Source organism: Tupaia chinensis, unplaced genomic scaffold (genome assembly GCF_000334495.1).
Source record: "Tupaia chinensis unplaced genomic scaffold, TupChi_1.0 Scaffold144247_1, whole genome shotgun sequence".
NCBI classification, from domain to species: domain Eukaryota; kingdom Metazoa; phylum Chordata; class Mammalia; order Scandentia; family Tupaiidae; genus Tupaia; species Tupaia belangeri.
Genome location: NW_006204105.1, coordinates 1,334,912 through 1,352,585, shown reverse-complemented (window position 1 = coordinate 1,352,585; position 17,674 = coordinate 1,334,912). Strand labels below are relative to the sequence as shown.

Here is a 17,674-nt window from a genome sequence, read left to right as displayed (position 1 = left end):
TAAGAGATAGATTTTTGCTATAGGGCATGTGCTCTCGCTAGTGAGACACAGAAACAGAGAGACAGTGAGAAATCACTTCCTGGGATGGATGGCCACACTGCAATCCTGTCTCCTTCATTCTCCTCTTTCAGGATTTTGGGCGCGTATGTATACACACCTGATGTGGAGAGGTTTTTGCTACAGGGCACGTGCGCTCGCCAGACAGAGAGAGGTTTTTGCTATAGGGCGTGTGCGCTCCCCAGACAGAGACAGACAGAAAGTGAGAAATCACCCCCCAGGGGGGATGGTCATGCTGCAATCCCTTCTCCTCCATTCTCCTCTTGGGATCTTGGGCACACACGCACACATGCCTGGCGTGAGTTTAAGCCACTCGAACCGCGGTCGACTACATGGGAGTCCAGCGACATAGCCATTATGCTAAGTGCTGGTCCCAGGGCTTTTTTGTTTTTTTGAGAGAGAGATTTTTTTTTTTTTTTTTTGCTTTAGGACAAGTGTGCTTGACAGGGAGAGAGAGAGACAGAGAGACTGAAAGTGAGAACTCACCCCCTAGGGGATGGCCGCTCCACAATCTCTCTTCTCCTCTGTTCTCCTTGGGGTTCTTGGGAATGCATGCACATGTGCCAGGCATGAGTTTTATGTCACTGGGTCTGGGACTCAGACACTACATGGGAGTCCAGCGACTTAACAATTACACTGTCTGCTGGTCCCTCTTTATCTTAGAATCTTAAGGACTACTAACTAGTAATTTTTTTTTTTAAGAATGATTGTATTTAACTTTATTTATTTATTTATTTATTTGACCAGAGAGGGACAGAGTGAGAGTGAGAGAGAGAGGGAAAGTGAGAAAGCAAGCTGCAAGGTCCAGGACTCGAACCTCAGTCAACCATGTGGAAATCCAGCACCCTTAACCACCATGCCACCTGCCGGCACCCCTAACTAGCAAGTTTTTAGCCTTTGCATTAGAATTCAGTTTGCAAAAATTAAATAACTGTGTAGTTAATCAAGCTTTCACATATTACACAGAGCAGGGTTTGCCTGCATTCTCTGGTTGGGAGACATGTCCTGGAGAGTTTCGTCAGCTTGCCCCTTGTCTAAGCTGAGGCACAGGCCATATTTACTTGCTCCGGTACCAAGCCTGTCCTCTTGGGAAAGGCAGCATGTGTGAACTTGAGGAGCAGGGAGGAATTTCCACTGCTGAGTTAGCAGAGTTTGTCTGGACAGCTATAAATCAAGCACGGCAGTGACAGGTTGTTTTCCAGCTGGAAGGCAGCTAAGAACAAGGTTGCAGGGAGCGGACACGTAGGGAATCTTGGGGAGTGCCTGTTTGCAGCTCTCCTACAAAAACTGCTGCAGAAAGCAGTAAACAGCCCAGTGTGGTGCAGTACTGCGAGACTTGCAAAGAGGGAAGACCTCCTGGCCCTGAGGAAGAAGGTTTCTAATCCCAGACTGCAGAGTAGATACATGTTTGATTAGGGCTGAAATTTGCATAAATAGAGGAGAGGAATGGGCATCACAGAGCCAAGGCTTTGAGGGCTGAGGCAGGAGGCTGCCTTGGAGTGCAGGGAGTTTGAGAGCTCAGCTCAGATGATTGTGTTGTTGACTGTCAGTAAATGACTGGGAGGGGGTAGCTGAGGTTACCTGAGGGCCTGGCAGTCCCTGACCAGACCAGTGTGAGATACCTGGTTCTCCAAGTCTGTTGAGTACCAAAGTCCGAGTTCTCAGATAACCCCCAAACACAGCCTTTAAAGACACCTGAACCAATAGGCATTGCCAGACATCACGCGGCTTCTCCAAGATGGCATCAAGGATCCCCAAGAAAAGTCTCTGGGTCTTCTGGTGATCTGCTCCTAACGGCTAGCCTAGCTGCTGGAGGATAATAGAAACAGGCACAAAGGACTAAATGAAAATGCAGGCCAGTATGTGGTATGGAGGTTAAAGCAGCCGGATCTCACATGGTTCGAATCCCAGACCCAGTGACTTGAAAGACATGCTGAGCACACGTGTGTGGTGTGTCTTATATCCCAAGAAGAGAATAGAAAAAGGACTGAGGCATGGCCATTCCCCCAGGAGGTGATTTCTCTCTCTCTGTCTCTGTCTCTGGTCAAATTTAAATAAATGAATGAATAAATAAAATAGAGTAAAATAATTCTTTAAAAAATTTCAGTACAAATGTTTGCTTTAGGAATGTGAGATAGAGCACAGGAAACCAAACTGTAGGTCAAAGAGCAGAACGACTCAGGCCTGCTTCGTGACTGATTGTGGTTCAAATACTGGTCACCAGCAGCTTGAACACACTGAGCACCTGTGCATGTGTGCCCCAAATCCTGACAGGATAGAGAAGTGAAGAAGGGTTTGCAGTGTGACCAAGCCCCCCGGAGGGTACTTTTCTCTGTCCTTCTTTCCATCACTCTGTCTCTGTCTGGCACACACACACACACACACACACACCCTCTGATAAATTTTATAAAAAGGAAAATTCAATGTGAAACACAAAGGGATTTCAAAAAGTTTGCAGAAAGTGGAATTAAAGTTCACATTTAATTTGGTGCAAAAAATATTGAAATCCAGGCATAGTTTTTTCATAATATACATTTCTCACGAAATGAAGACCCCTCATATTATGCTGCTCATGAGAACATGTACAGAAGATGGGAGGAGCGATCGATCGTCTACACCATGGTTGTTTGCAAAGGTTTTGTAGAAAACAAGTTTACTGTGCCTTTAAAAGTCAGTGGAATGTGGACTGCACAGGCAGAGAGATTGTTTTTGTTTTTCGGAGCCAGTAGGGTGGACTCAAATGTGGGACAGATGGCATAGGCATTGGCTAATATTCAACCAGGCAGCTATAGGGAACAAATTAGGGTACCTTTTAGGTGCCACCTGGGACTGGCCTCACCATCGGGCAGTCAGTCCTGTGGTGACTTCTGTTTTGTTCCTCTTGCCCTGTGGTGTCTATGTGACTTGTACACTCCTAGTCACCCTCGTTAAATGGTCAATTTTGGTGCATCTATACTGAGCTCCTTGAAGGCTAGGGCTGACTCATACTCATCTTGAATGGGTCTAGCATACTTACTAGACACATACTTACCAGGCACCCCATAAGTGGAAGAAAGAAAAGGACAAGGGAGCGGCAGAGAAGTAGGAGTCTTGGCTTTGTTGGATTTCAGCTTCTCATTTGCAAAATGGGGTTGACCAGATGCTTGTGAACATTTCTTTGAGTCTCTCACTTTGAGGTTCTATTTCAGAACTTCGATATTAAGGGCTTTGAGTGCCTGTGAGATGGCCACACTTCCTTCCCTGCCTTTTATAGTGAGGACACCCTGCAAGGGGGCAGCATCATAACACTCCATGGTTCTGGAGCTCATCTCTGACTCAGGGGAAGCTGTGACATGTGTGAGCCCTCAGGAGGTCTTCCCAGACAATGTGGTGGGCTCAGATCTTTCTTCTTCTGCCTCAGGACTGTGAAGGCCTGATTGTCCGCTCAGCCACCAAGGTGACCGCTGATGTCATCAATGCAGCCGAGAAGCTCCAGGTGGTGGGCAGGGCTGGAACAGGCGTGGACAACGTGGATCTGGAGGCCGCAACAAGGAAGGGTGTCCTGGTTATGAAGTAAGTCATGGAGACTGAGGAGTGGGGGTGAGACTGGCCACAAGGAGGGAAGCAAACTTATTTTGGATAAGGTGGAATCAGCATTAGAGAGCCTTTAGGAGGATGCCTGGCCTAGGACCTGAGTTCAGACAGTCAATACTTAGGGGTTTCCTGTGGTTTTTGAAATGCAGGCTCTTTGTGTAACCTCCAAATATATAATAGTCCTCCCCACCTGGCATGGGCAGTATTAGGACATCTGTGACTGGTCCAGGAATCAGAATGTTTGTGAATTTTCTGCATCCTCTGCTCCAGCTCTACCTCTACACCTCCACTGTTCTATTTGTGGCAGGTTTTTGTCATATCTGCCTTTCTTTCTTTCTTCCTTTCTTCCTTTCTTTTTTTTAAGCATTCTTTCTTTCTTTCTTTCTTTCTTTCTTTCTTTATTTATTGTGATTTTCAAGCTGCTGCATCCCGAACTCGAACAGCATAGCTGGCCATGCAGGAATCCAGTGCCTTAGCCACCACACCACCTGCTGTCCCCAGATCTGACTTTTTCTTCCTTGTACCGACTCAGAACCTTTGCTAGTGCAGGGACTCTGTTCTTTCTCTTTCTCATTTTCCTGCAGCCTTTTGGAATCAGAACCCAGATGTTTCAGATCTTCAAGGCCACAAGGGTCTCCTTTAGAGATGCTTTTGTAGAAGCCCAGGGTCAAAGGTCATTGTCAACATGCACATGTCATACTGTAGCTGTTCTGGCACTTGGACAGTGCCATCCCCAGTCCTCTTCTCTGCCCTCAAGCCTTTCTCCTGGGCACCTTCTTGTCCATTCTTCTCCCCTGACTCTTCCCTCTAGGAAGGAGTTAACTGACCAGTCACCTGACTGAAGTCAATATCTGACAGTAGAAATGTTAAATAATAACCCATCTTACATTTTTGTCCTGGACCCAGAGGCAGCCAACCCCCAGTTTCTGTGTCTTACCTCCTGCCCTATTAGCTGGGGAGAACAGGGAGCTAGATGGTCTTGCAGGAAGACAGATTCTGAGAGTCCTTTTATCTTTACATGATCTTTGACTTATTCTCCTTATAACTTTTATTTCCAAAGATGAAAAGACTTGCCAGGGGACCTATTTTTCTTTTCTTAAAGACCTTTTTATGTTTTTGAAAGAATTTAACTGTAGTTCTGTGGTTGCCACCTCCATTATCTTTTCTACAAAATGGACACAAGTCAGCTTTGCCCTGTGTATTAGGACTGAGGCTTTCTCATGAGAGAGTTGGAGGAGGCAAACAGGTGGTGATAAAAATGGTAGCTTTGGGGCCACTGGCCTGGAGGTTAAGGTGGCTAGATCCCACATGGCTGGCTGTGTAGTCTGAGTCCCAGACCCAGAGGCTTAAAAATTACACCAGGTGCATGTACCCGTGTGCCCAAAATCCTGAGAGGAGAATAGAGAAGAAGAGATTGCAGCATGGGCATTCCTCCTGGGCTATGATTTCTCACTTTCCGTCCCCCCTCTCTCTAGTGAGTATATGCATCCTATACCAAACTGGGGAAAAAAGAAAAAGAAAGAAAAAAGTTTGCTTGTTAGTATTAGAAGCTAGGTTGGGTCACTTGATTAAGGGAGATAGATTGTGAAATGAATGAGAGGAGAGAGAAAGGGTCTGAGCCACACACAGATCTTCTGTTTCTGTGAGAGGAACACAAACTACTCCTCTGCCCCAGAAGAAGTAAGTGAGTTTGGGTGGAGAGAGAGGCCAGGTGCAATCCTCTAACAGAGGTTCCTCTGCATGGGAACAAAAAGCCAGGGCAAAGGGGTTTTCTTCTACCCTGGGATTAGGGCAGGAGCGGTACATCAGAGGACTCCAGATGGTGGTATAGGGTTGGGATGTGTGCTAAGATGGTACGTTCCTTCAGTAGGGTGGGGAGCAGCCGCCCTCAAGGCCTTCTCTTCACAGGTGTGGAAGTGCTGGATCTAGGCTCACTCACGTTCCTGCTTGTCTTTGCTCCATAGCACCCCTAATGGGAACAGCCTCAGTGCGGCAGAGCTCACCTGTGGGATGATCATGTGCCTGGCCAGGTAAGTGCCTGACTTCTCAGATGAGCTCGTGTCTCTGGCACTCCACTTATTACACCTTGCCAAGCAGACTGACTCACAGAAACTTGGAAGCGTCCTGCTGAGGCCTCCCAGGCTGTCACTGCTCCCTTCAACATTCGTACACTGACAAAAGTCAGGTGGCTTCCTGGGGCCCTGGACCATGTATGGGAAGGGGGTGGTTACAGAGCAGTTGCTCCATCTTCCAGGAGCAGGCTCTTTGAGAAAACAAGTGTGTGTGAGATGCGATCGTCCTTCTACTTCCCCTCATTTCCACATACACGGTGCCTTCTCTAGCCCCCAACTTTTGCAAATGTTCCCCATGCCCTGCTGCCTGTAGCATCTTCCCATCATCCTTAGGGGTGTGGGCCTCCAGTGTAGAGAGAGCAAAATGGATCTGGTACAGAATGTGCCGGAGTTTTAATGTGTCAGGTGGTAATCCAGCAAAAATGATGGTATTGAGCACTTCTGTCAAACAAGTAATCCAAGGCTGGGGGCAGGTCACAGTGTGAAGACCCTGTGGGAGTATCAGTCTCTCTCCTGCCCTCTATCTTTATGCTAGAAATAAATGAATACACTTAAAAAGAGAAAGATGCACTGAGATCCCTCCATAACTCAGGGGGAATAAAAAGTCATTAATAGCACAACTGAAATCCAGACACCAGGCTCCCACCAGATACCATGTCTCTCCAGGGGTAGAGACATTAGCCCAGGAATTTACCCTTTTCCCACCTGAAGACCTAATCTTCCTCCTGCAAGCAGACAATCTGGGGAGTTAGCCTTTGCTCTCACTCCTGCCCCAGAAATCTAGATGACAGACCAGGTGTTCATTGGCTTTCCCAGGTCAAAGAAGGGAGCGTGGGAGAAATGGAGGAACAGGGACAACTTATATAGCAGAAGACCTAAGCCTAGAAGGGGCCGCTGGCTAACCTTCTGGATCTCCCAGAACTTCTGGGCTAATGTCTCTATCTCTGGAGAGATATGGAAGCCTGGTGTCTGGATTTCAGTTGTGCTATTAATGACTTTTTCTTTTTTTTTTTTCCCTTGAGTTATGGAGGGATCTCAGTGCATCTTTCTCTCTTTTTGAGTGTATTCATTTATTTCTTGCATGGCGATAGAAGACGGGAGAGAGACTGACATTCCCACAGGGTCTTCACACTGTGACCTGCCCCCAGCCTGGATCATAGGTGCACAAGTGCATCACCATCGTATACGGGGATGCCTCTGGATGCCAACTAGCACCTTCTCCAGTGGGTCCATTTATGTTACCGCTGTGCTGCCATTTGGTTCTCAGTGCAGATTCCTATTTAATTAATTACCTCACTTTTTTTCTGGATGTGAAAGGAAAGGATTGGGAGCCAAGAATAATTTCTCTCCTATTCCAGGACCAGCTTTATTTAAAGGAGTATATGAAGTGCTGTGATTTTATTTATTTATTTTTTAAGTTTTTGCCATAAGGCACATACACTTGCCAGAGACAGAGAGACAGAGAGAGGGAAAGTGAGAAATTAATCCCCAAAGGGATGGTCACACTGTTGTCTTTTCTCCTCCATTCTCCTCTAGTGATTTTGGGCATGCATACACATGTGCTTGGTGTGATTTTTCAAGCTGCTGTGTCTTGGACTCAAACTATAGTCGGCCATGTGGGAGTCCAGTGCCTTAACCACCATGACACCTGTCGGCCCCTGAAATGCCGTAATTTAAGGGAAGCTGCAGCTCCCAGCCACTCATCCATGACCTCACTCATCAAAGATGCATCAAAACTAAGAAGTGCGGTGTAGGACTTAGCAGTCTCTTGTGCTGATTATGTGATAGTCTCAGGCTGCTTTCCCAGCAGGGCAGTAGTAGGAGGGAATGGGCGATGTAGACACTAAAGTTTAGTTTAAGCACTGGGCGATGTGGGTGGAGAGGAAGCCCAAATGGGCCTCACAGTGGAGACTTTGAATAGGTGATGGGAGTTCCTGAGGTGCAGGAAGAGAAAAGTGAGATGCAGGACGAGGGAGAATGCCACCACTGTAGGTTTCCCCGTTTTTGCCTGCTTCTCCTCCCCATGGAAGTCAGGCTGGCCACCATTTCATTCTTGTGAGGTCCCTTACTCATATCATAGTCTTTCCCAGTTTGGCCTGGTGAGGACCCTGGAGAGTTGAAACTTGGGAGGCTCCATAACCAGCTGGACATCACAGCTAGAGGGAGAATTGGAGGATTTCTTATGCTTTGTGGTGTCGCAGACACATTTCTTAGCACTGTGGAGACGGGGATGGAAAACAGGAGGTGAGAGAACTGAGCAAGAGCAGATGGGGGCTCCCTCTCATAGGTCAAAGATAATTTCTCAGGCCAGCTTTCCTGAGTGGTGAGCAATTACTCAAAGCAAGTCACTGTCCTTACTCCATCCTGAAATGAACCCTTCACTGAGGCCTGACGGAAGCAGTGAGGTGGAGCCCCTTCTCTATGAAGCTTGTTTCTTAAGCTTTGTTGAGTTCGCCGTAAGATCCTGGGACTCTGATGTCGGAGGACAGATTGCATCCTCAACTTTACCCTCCTGTGGAAATCTGTGTCCTGGTAATCAGCTGGAAATACAGGAATGATATCTCAGAATTTCTCTTTGTACACACATACACACTCATGGGCGCTGCATGTTAGGGCCAGCAGGAAAGCCTGCATTTCAACACTGAAGAGGCTAACTGCAGTGAGGATGCCATCTCTGGCTTTAATCTTTTCAAGTGCTTCCAACTGCGTGTTGCTGGGTAAGTGGTTGAACCCCTAGCACCTCCCTCCATGCATTCACTGTGAGTTTTTAATAAGCTACAGTGTGCCTGGGTATTTATGGGAGTGTGGAGTAGAGGAGGTTCTCCATTCACATTGTTTCTCATGTCTGCCTTTTTTGCATCCAGAGATGCCTTGGTGCCCCATGTCCTGCACGGCATGTCTACTCTCTGACCTCTTACTTTGCCTTAATTACCATTCCTCTGTACCCTCCAGAACACTCATCCAGAGACTTAGGCCTCCCTGGAAACCAGTGATAAGAGACAGGCTATGAAGTGTGTGTGTGTCTGTGTGAGTATGTCTGTGTGGTGGTGGGTCAAGAAGGTGTTGCAGATGTTTGAAGTGTTGGGACCAGGCATTCAGGATAGAATGGAAGTCTTTGGTCCCTGACTAGCTTGAGACCCTTGGGGCCTATAAACGTCAAGGAAGATGTCATCAGGTATTAGGAGACTTTGTAGGTTGGTAACTGAAGGCATTGTACGTTGTGCTTTTAATGTGATAGGAAGATGCAAAGAATTCCTTGAATTTCTGGAATACTTAATGTCTCCCCCCCCCAATTCCCTAGTCAGTTATCCCTATAAAACCTGGAGGACTGGTGATTGCTGACAGGAGAAAATTTCCCCCGAGTCCCTGACTGGTACCTCAGCGGGAATCAGAATCTCCTCCCAGACTCTGGCTGGAGACAAGTCCCTGGGTTCCCAAGTCAGGTCTTGCCAAGAATTTCCCACTCTTACCATCCCTTACTCCTCCTTGGTGTTTCTGACCTTAATCTCCAGACCCAGGCTGGCTTTGGCTTCTGGGGGAATGACCAGTGCAGGCCTCATTTTGCACCTCCCTCTTGGGTGGGCCAGGGTCTGGTGGGCCCGCTGAACCTGTGTCTGTCCTTGCAGGCAGATTCCCCAGGCTACGGCTTCGATGAAAGATGGCAAGTGGGAACGGAAGAAGGTGAGCAGTGGCCTTGCCTCACCCCACCTGGGCTCAGGGCCGAGGGCCACTCCTGGTACCAACTCTCATTTGTTTACCTTTTACCCATTTGGTTGCAGTTCATGGGAACAGAGCTGAATGGGAAGACCTTGGGCATCCTTGGCCTGGGCAGGATTGGGAGAGAGGTGGCCACCCGAATGCAGTCCTTTGGGATGAGGGTAAGATGTCGCTGGGCCCCTTGGTTGTGGGGCTTGTTGTGGCAATTATGGGAGAGGCATCTTGGCTTAGGAGAAGTCAAAGGCTTGTTCTGGGAGGGTCTGACCTCCCTTTGGAGCCCCAACTGAATAGACAGTAAAGCCAGGAGGGAGGGAACACTGGCCTGCAGATGGGGACACTTGAGCTTAAAACTGGAAATACTTGGAGGTCCTTCAGCCTAGGTGAGTAGGTAACCCTGGATCTCAGTGGACCGGACAGGATTCTTGTATCCTGGTTTAGTACGAGGGCTTCCTGGTTTTGCTGTGATTGCTTTCCTATAGTAATTAAGAAAACAGGAATAATTCTAGCCTTTGAATAGAGCAGTTGTCCACCCATCCTTCCTGTTTCCCTCTGTATTCCAGAAGAGATTCAGAGGGGCTTCTAAGAACTCTGTGTTGTGACTGTTGAGCCCATGGTGGCTGGAAGACCTCACACATGCTTCAGAAATCACACCTGACCCCTGCCTCCTCAGGACGCTGCCGTTTTTTACCCTGGGAGCTCAGTTGGCGTCTGGCTGAGGAGGAGTTATAATCAACAGCAATGTAGTTATAATCAGTTGGCCGTCCGGACAATCCAGTAGACTTTGTAAAGAGAAGAGGCTGTTCAGCTAAGAGCAGACTGAGAGTGCTAGCAGACATCTCCATGTTCACTATAGTGAGAGAATTACAGGGAGTATGGGTTCAAGCTGGAGCCAGAAGAGCTTTAGTTAAACATGGGAACTAGTTTTGACAATCAGATCATCTCAGGTCTAAAAAAATGCACCCAGAGCTGCTACAGAATTTTCCCTTACTTTCTCCCTTGCTCCTTCTCTTTCTCTTCCCCTTCTGTCTTCTTAGAGTTAGAAGGAACTGTATAGGTTAACCCTTAATTTTATATTGACGTCAGAATTTGTAAATCTGTGCCTAAGGGCTCATAAAGAGTGTGGATGGCAGCCTGGGTCTGCCGGGGGCATCCCATTACCACATCGGACATCTCCCTCTCCTACTTGAACCCCTCCCCACTCTGTTTATCAATTGGAGTTGGATATCTTTGCTAAGTCTCAGTGCTGGGAAGGACCAGGTTTACTTTAGATCCTTGAGCAAGGTGGATATGGCCCCGCAGGAGCCATTGATCATGAAAACAAACCACAACCTTGCCCTCTGTGCAGGTGGGCAAGATGCTATGAGCCACAAAGAGCATTTTCTCCTCTTTGGTCAGGGATTAAGGGCAAGGTTTGACCCATGGAGAATTCTGAGCTTCTAAAAGCCAGGGGTCAGGGGTTAAGTAAAACTAAGGACATGTAGCCCAGTGGGTGAGCATTTCATTGATGATGCAGTGACTCAGAGGCAGTGGCCAGGCTCCTCCTACCCTTCCCTGTGGCACTGCCTCACATTGGGCTCTGCTAGCTAAGGAACGTTCATTACCAAGGGGACCTTGGTGGGGACTTAAAAGCCAGACACAAAGCCCCACCTTGTTTCCCAAATGACTGAAGTGACAGGGAGCTTGTCTGTTCATCCAGCTCCCTCAGCTACTTCCCCACCACCTGGGCGGCTTCCAAGAGTCACAGGGGAATGTGGGACCTTGAGCATCAACTGACAAGTGACTTACACCTCTCAGGATGTGTTTGATTCAGAGATGCTGAAAGCCTGCTCGTCTCAGGTTCATCTGTGTCTCTGAGCAGATCACTCACGACATGCCCGGATGTTTTATTCCCAACACATCTTCGAAGGTGTGGGCGCCTTCACTCTGGTTTCTTCTGTCCAGGTGTCTCTGGAAGGTCTCTCACTGTGCTATTTCCAGAATGTGCTCTTTGTAAGGCCCTGAGATGTGACTAAGCCCGTCCTCTCTCCCACCTCAACCCCCATGAGTCACCTGGACCTGGTCGTCCTGCAGTGGGCCCACTGCCCCCTCTTCATGCTTGGCTGCTTACCTTGACCATGCTCTTACATGTTTCTGGGTCTGGATGAATTTTGTCTTAGGGCCGAGAGATCATCAGCCTACATCTTGCCTTCTGTCAGTGTTCTAGAAGTCATGCAGAGCAAGATTTTCTAAAGAGAAAGGGAGGAAGATTCTTAAGCAACTGTGAAAGAGATGGTAAGCATCCAGACAGGAAGCAATAAGTGTATATTAAAATCAGTTGTTTCGGATTAGCCTTGTCAGTTTGGACATGGACACCCCTGGATGTTGTGTATCTGAACTATTTCAAATTGTATTTTAATCATATAATAAATAAATGTAGTCTCATAAAAATGAACATAGGTAAGAGTCTCCTGATCGCCATTCCAATTCTAGTCTCCTCACAGTGGTGTTAGTTTGCCGAGTGTCATCCCAGACTTTTTTCTATGCTTTCACATAGAAGGTATATAGTTCTGTGCCCATAGACGGATTCTGTGCCACTAGGAAACTGAATGTTGTACATGGCAAGATAAAAATTATGTGTTGATGAACTTGGTCTGTCATACTTGTAAGCTGGTATGTGGATTCTTTTGCATGGATAAATTGCTTTCTATCTGGCTGTTCCCCCAGGGCTGGACACTTAGGTTTGCAGATGTGGACTTTAGCCAGACATCTATCATGATCCCTTGGGATTAAGAGAGAGCCCCTGCACTTGGTGCCAGAACTGTAAAAGGAATGAGTAACTGGTTGAAGAGGGGACCTCAGTCTGGGGTCTGGGGAGGACTGTACACAGCAGTGTCCGTGTCTGTCTTCTTTACTGTTCTCATCAACAGCCAGGAGGCTGTGTCACTGTGGCCAACAAGAAGCAGGGAGAACAGTTAATAATTAAAAGTGCAGAATCAGGTCCTGAAAGACATAAGAGACTAGAATCCCTGGGGACCCTAACAGGGAATTTAGCTAGAATACGTTTCTTTTTCTTTTCTTTCTTTTTTTTTTTTTTTAAGAGAGATTTTTGTTATGGGGCCTGTGCACTTACTGGAGACACAGAAAGAGAAAGTGAGAAATCAACCCCACGTGGATGGCCACACTGCAATCCCTTCTCCATTCTCCTCTCAGGACTTTGGCCATGCACGCACACACATCTGGCATGTTTCAAGCCGCCGGGGCTGGGACTCAAACCATGGTTGATCATGTGGGAATCGCTATGCCACCTGCTGGCTCCAGCTAGAATACATTTCAGTAGCCTACCCCTGAGTCCAGAAAGCAGCTAGACAAGTTTTGGATATAATGTTTGTAAAAAGTTTTTCTGGGGGAGGAGAGCTTTGGTTCACAGAAGAGCAGCGTAGTTAACAGCGGTGTGGCTGATAGAAAAGGTAATGTAACTTTTGACCACATTACTAAAATATGGCTTCCAGACCAAGAGAGGTGACTTTCCTCACACTCTCTACTGGTCGGCCTGCAGCCTGCTGAGGTCTGAGTCATAAGTGAGCTACACTCTACACTGTTCCTTCTGGCTGAAACTTCTCAGTAGCATTGCTGAACAACAGGTTGAACTTTAGAGACTCACCTCATTCATGCTATCATGTCCCCTAGAATGTGTTAACAGGCTCAAGTCAGTCAGAGCTGATCCCAGCACTGCCTTATCATGGTTTTCTGTGAAGGAGCAGACCAGCATCTCTTAACAGTTTCTTTGTGGCCAGTGTTGAGACGAATCTGACTTTAGCACAGAGGGATGGACGTTGAACCTGAGGCCCCAGTTGTCACCAACTTTCAGGGACAGCTACTGTTTACTGAGGTCTGCTGTGTCAGTTAGTATGCTCACAACCACCCTGCAGGGTCGATATTATTACCCCAGGTTTACAGATAAGGAAACTGAGGCCCCTGTTGAGCTCTAGATAGCAGGACGAGCATGCAGTGGAGTCCGGCTCAGACTGTCTCCTGATTCCAACCTTCCTCTCTTTACTCAGTGCCACCACTGTCTTCATTCCTGAATCCAGTCAGTTAATAGTTCCTGCACTGGGACACTGGGCTCAGCACTTCCAAGGACAGTAGCTCTCCAGGATAAGCAGCTCCTGGTACCTGGATTCTTAATGCCCTAGAGCAGTGATTTTCAAACTCTTCCCAAGGGCTCAGGTTCTGGGAAGGTGCTTTAAGACACAGGTGGGGATGAGGGGAGAACCCACTGCTGGTAGTAAGACTTTGGGCTTGTACCTCTAACTTTGAATTAAGCTGTATTTTTTTTTTTAAGAGGACACTTTATTTGTTTATCTTTACTGTGGGTTGCATGTACTTACTAGAGAGAAACAGAGGGGGTGGAGGACAGCCATGCTACAATCCCTTCTCCTTCATTCTCCTGTCAGAACTTTGGGTGCACACATATACACACTTGGCCTGATTTTCAAGCCACTGGATCTGGGACTCAATCCTTCCAATTAGCCATGTGGGATCTTGCTGCCATAAGCACTATACCACTGCTGGCCTGAATTGATTTTTTAAAGTTTATTTATTCATTTCCTCCATGCACAAGGGAGACAGAAAGAGAAAGAGAGAGAGAGAACAGTTCTGGTAGAGTTTTTTATTTAAGAGATATTTTACTATAGGGCATGTGGACTTGTCAGAGAGACAGAAAGTGAGTAATCACTCCCAAAGGGGGAGGGCCATACTGTAATCCCTTCTCCATTCTCCTCTCGGGATTTTGGGCATACATGCACCTGGTGTGCTCTAACTTTGAATTAAGCTGTATTTTTTTTTTTAAGAGGACACTTTATTTGTTTATCTTTACTGTGGGTTGCATGTACTTACTAGAGAGAAACAGAGGGGGTGGAGGACAGCCATGCTACAATCCCTTCTCCTTCATTCTCCTGTCAGAACTTTGGGTGCACACATATACACACTTGGCCTGATTTTCAAGCCACTGGATCTGGGACTCAATCCTTCCAATTAGCCATGTGGGATCTTGCTGCCATAAGCACTATACCACTGCTGGCCTGAATTGATTTTTTAAAGTTTATTTATTCATTTCCTCCATGCACAAGGGAGACAGAAAGAGAAAGAGAGAGAGAGAACAGTTCTGGTAGAGTTTTTTATTTAAGAGATATTTTACTATAGGGCATGTGGACTTGTCAGAGAGACAGAAAGTGAGTAATCACTCCCAAAGGGGGAGGGCCATACTGTAATCCCTTCTCCATTCTCCTCTCGGGATTTTGGGCATACATGCACCTGGTGTGAGTTTTGATCTGCTGGGTCTGAGTTGACTGCGATTGACTATGTGGGAGTCCAGCTGTGTAACCATTATGTTATCTGCTGGTCCCCCTAGCAGGGTTTTGATGCCGTGGTCCATGCCCAGCCCGTTCAGGGAGGTCTCTGGAATGGGAACTTGGAACCTTCCCATGTGGGTCAACTCTCCAGAACATTGTGCTTTATTGCTGTGCCACTGTTCCACCTCAGGTCTGTTTTTATATTGAGTTTTTATTTATAAATTATTGTAGCACTAGGGAAAGTTCCAATGCTAAGTCCCCAAATCTTGGCTGTGGAACAGAGAGAGAGTGGCTGTTGGGGTTCTCCATCAGAGCCTCTTTAACCACCCCATTAATTTGGAGGCTCCTGTGTGTCTACCTTCTGTTAAAGTGGCATGATCAGCTCCCATGTCACCAGCTACGAGAGGCCCTGGAGAATCTCAAAACTTGGAAAGCTAGGCTTACCCCATTGCTCTGGGGCTGAGGTTGAGGAGCCTCCTCCCAAGGCTCCTCTCTAGGAATAGTCAGTCTTGGGGTGGTGTGAACCAGGAGGTGCTCCAGCTTCTGCACCCGAGGACTCCAGGACCCTGGGAAGGCTTTCACTCCTCCCAATATAATTCCCCCCAGTTGAATTCAGCTCCTTCCTGCCCCAGTTATCTCAAGTGAAGACCGAGAACAAGAGTGTTCTCAACCAAGTTCTTGCCCTAAAGTCGTGTGCAGATAAATGAGATACTGTCTCTATGGGAAAGAAAGAAGTAGAGTATGTGACCCACTGACCACTGTAGAAAATGGTTATTGGCCACTTCTCTCCCCCACCCCCAGGCACCTGCTGGCCAGAAGTGGGCCAGGCTCAGTCAAGGCTCGGCCATGGATCCTGCCTCCTGCCTGTCCTGGGCTGTTTCTCAGCTCCTGCTTGTGGAGCAGTGATGGTGTCTGTGCACTCCCTCAGTCAGGCTCTGCTTCATGATCTCCATTTGGTGTCCCCCTCCTCTCCCTGCTCCAGAGGAAAAATTCCAGAGAAAAAAGTACATCTGGACTAGAGATGAACAGGGCCTTTGTCCCAGCCAGCCCTGGAGCCAGCAGACAAAGAAGGCTTGTGAGAATGAGGGCAGGATCCTATCTGCTTCCCTGGACATTTCCTCCTCCCCACGGCAGTGAGTAGTAGGCTGTATCTGACGGGGCAGCAATGTCTGAGAAAGCCCTCTGAACTAAGACCTTGAGCTTGGTGAGCAGCTGGTCTTTGGAGGGCGTGGGGGAGGCCACACCTTTTCCCAGAACTGTCCCAATGTTTGGGGCGGGCCACGTGGCTTTCATTATTCTACAGGGCAAAGGATGGAAAGTGTGTTCTGGATGCTTTACACTCTCCAGGTTCTTCCCTAGAAGTACTGAATCTAAAATAGAAGTTCTCTTTTCTGTTATATTCTAAAATAACTTCTGTGTTTCCCTAATTTCAAAAGTAATTCATGAACAGTAAAACTTAGAACCCACAGAGGACAAAAATAATTCTACCACCCAGAGACAACCGTTGTGTTCTTTCTGTTTGTTTTTGCTTAATCCTGGGCCAACATTTTCTTTTTGGGGTCTTACAGGCCCGCCCAGCTTAGTTGGCTGTCCTGCCTCTTTTTACGGTTTCTGCCATAAGGCTTATGTGCTCACCAGAAAGAAACAGAGAGAGAGTGAGAGGGAAAGTGAGAAATCACTTCCCAAGAGGGATTGCCACGTTGTAATCCCTTTTCTGTTCTCCTCCTGGCACTTTTGAGTACACATGCACACAGGCCCAGCTTGATTTTCAAGCTGTTAGATCTGGGATTTGAACCATGGTTGGCCGCGTGGGAGCCCAGCACCATACCACTATGCCACCTGATGTCCCCCCTGCTTTTATTGAAGTTTTCTAATTTATTTCTTCCATGAGAGAGAACACAAAGAGACTCAGACAGACACAGGCACCACAATAGGGTCTTCACTGTGATCTACTCCTAGTCTTAGTCTGTTGAGAGTGTTCGAGGCGGTCCTGGGACACAAACCCAGGACAATTTTTTCCCACATGGGTTCAGTTGTGTTTTCGCTGCATCACCACCTGGCCCTGTCCTGCTGCCTTCTTGAGGATGTTGATGCCTTTAAGAGTCCTTTCTTTTTCTCTCCTATGCACTCACAAGAGAGAGAGTGAGAGAGAGTGAAAAAAAGCACCCCCTATGGGAAATGGTCACACTATAATCCCGTCTCCTCCACCTCTTTTTCCATGTGGAATTTTGGGTGTGCACACACATATACCTAGTATGTTTTCCAAACCACCAGGTCCAGGACTTGAACCATGTAGTCTGCCATGTGGGATCCAGCTGCCTTAACCACCACACCAGCCTGGCTCATCCTTTAGATTCTCATGGCTCCTACTCCCCTTTCCTCCCAGTCTGTATTGCTGCCATGGGCTAAGCTCGTGGAGAGTGCCCTGGGAAGGCCCTGTGGTAGACCAGAGAGAGTGGAGGCAGACTCTTCCTTTCTGATTGCAGATTCTGCTTGCTGCTTCTACTGGCTTGGTGGCCGTTAAAGCTTTGCTCTCATTGAGATGTCCCTGACTGTCACCGAAGATGTCTCTGATATAGGAGAGATGTTTTCATCTCACTCCACTCTATTTTCCCAGATGAGGCTGTAGGCCTTCCCACTCAACGTCTGATGGCTCAGATTTGGAGGAGTGGCTTGTCTGATTTCCCTGGGCTGGCTCTGGGACAGTGTTGCTGCTTCTTTCATGACAGCCACTGTGCCCCATGCCACTGCTCCCCAGGTGACAGTAGATCCCCAGGCTGACCTGTCTCCTTTGTCTTGACCCACCTCTTCTCTCTGTTGTCAAGGCTAAAAGCCAGTCTTTTTCTTTTTTTTTTTTTTTAAGAAAAACAAAACCCTTTTTTGGAAAATAATTATTTATTTAATTTTATTTATTATTATTATTTT

General features: G+C 47.4%; 1 protein-coding gene across 1 annotated transcript in view; it reads left to right on the top strand.

The window, feature by feature from the left end:
- The window catches only part of PHGDH (phosphoglycerate dehydrogenase), a 29,642-nt gene that overhangs the window by 3,452 nt on the left and 8,516 nt on the right, over positions 1-17,674 (top strand). The window contains exons 2-5 of the mRNA XM_006166295.3: positions 3,458-3,609; positions 5,595-5,660; positions 9,329-9,383; positions 9,482-9,580. Of these exons, the coding sequence (XP_006166357.1) occupies positions 3,458-3,609; positions 5,595-5,660; positions 9,329-9,383; positions 9,482-9,580 (372 nt within the window). The remainder of the gene's footprint in view (positions 1-3,457; positions 3,610-5,594; positions 5,661-9,328; positions 9,384-9,481; positions 9,581-17,674) is intronic.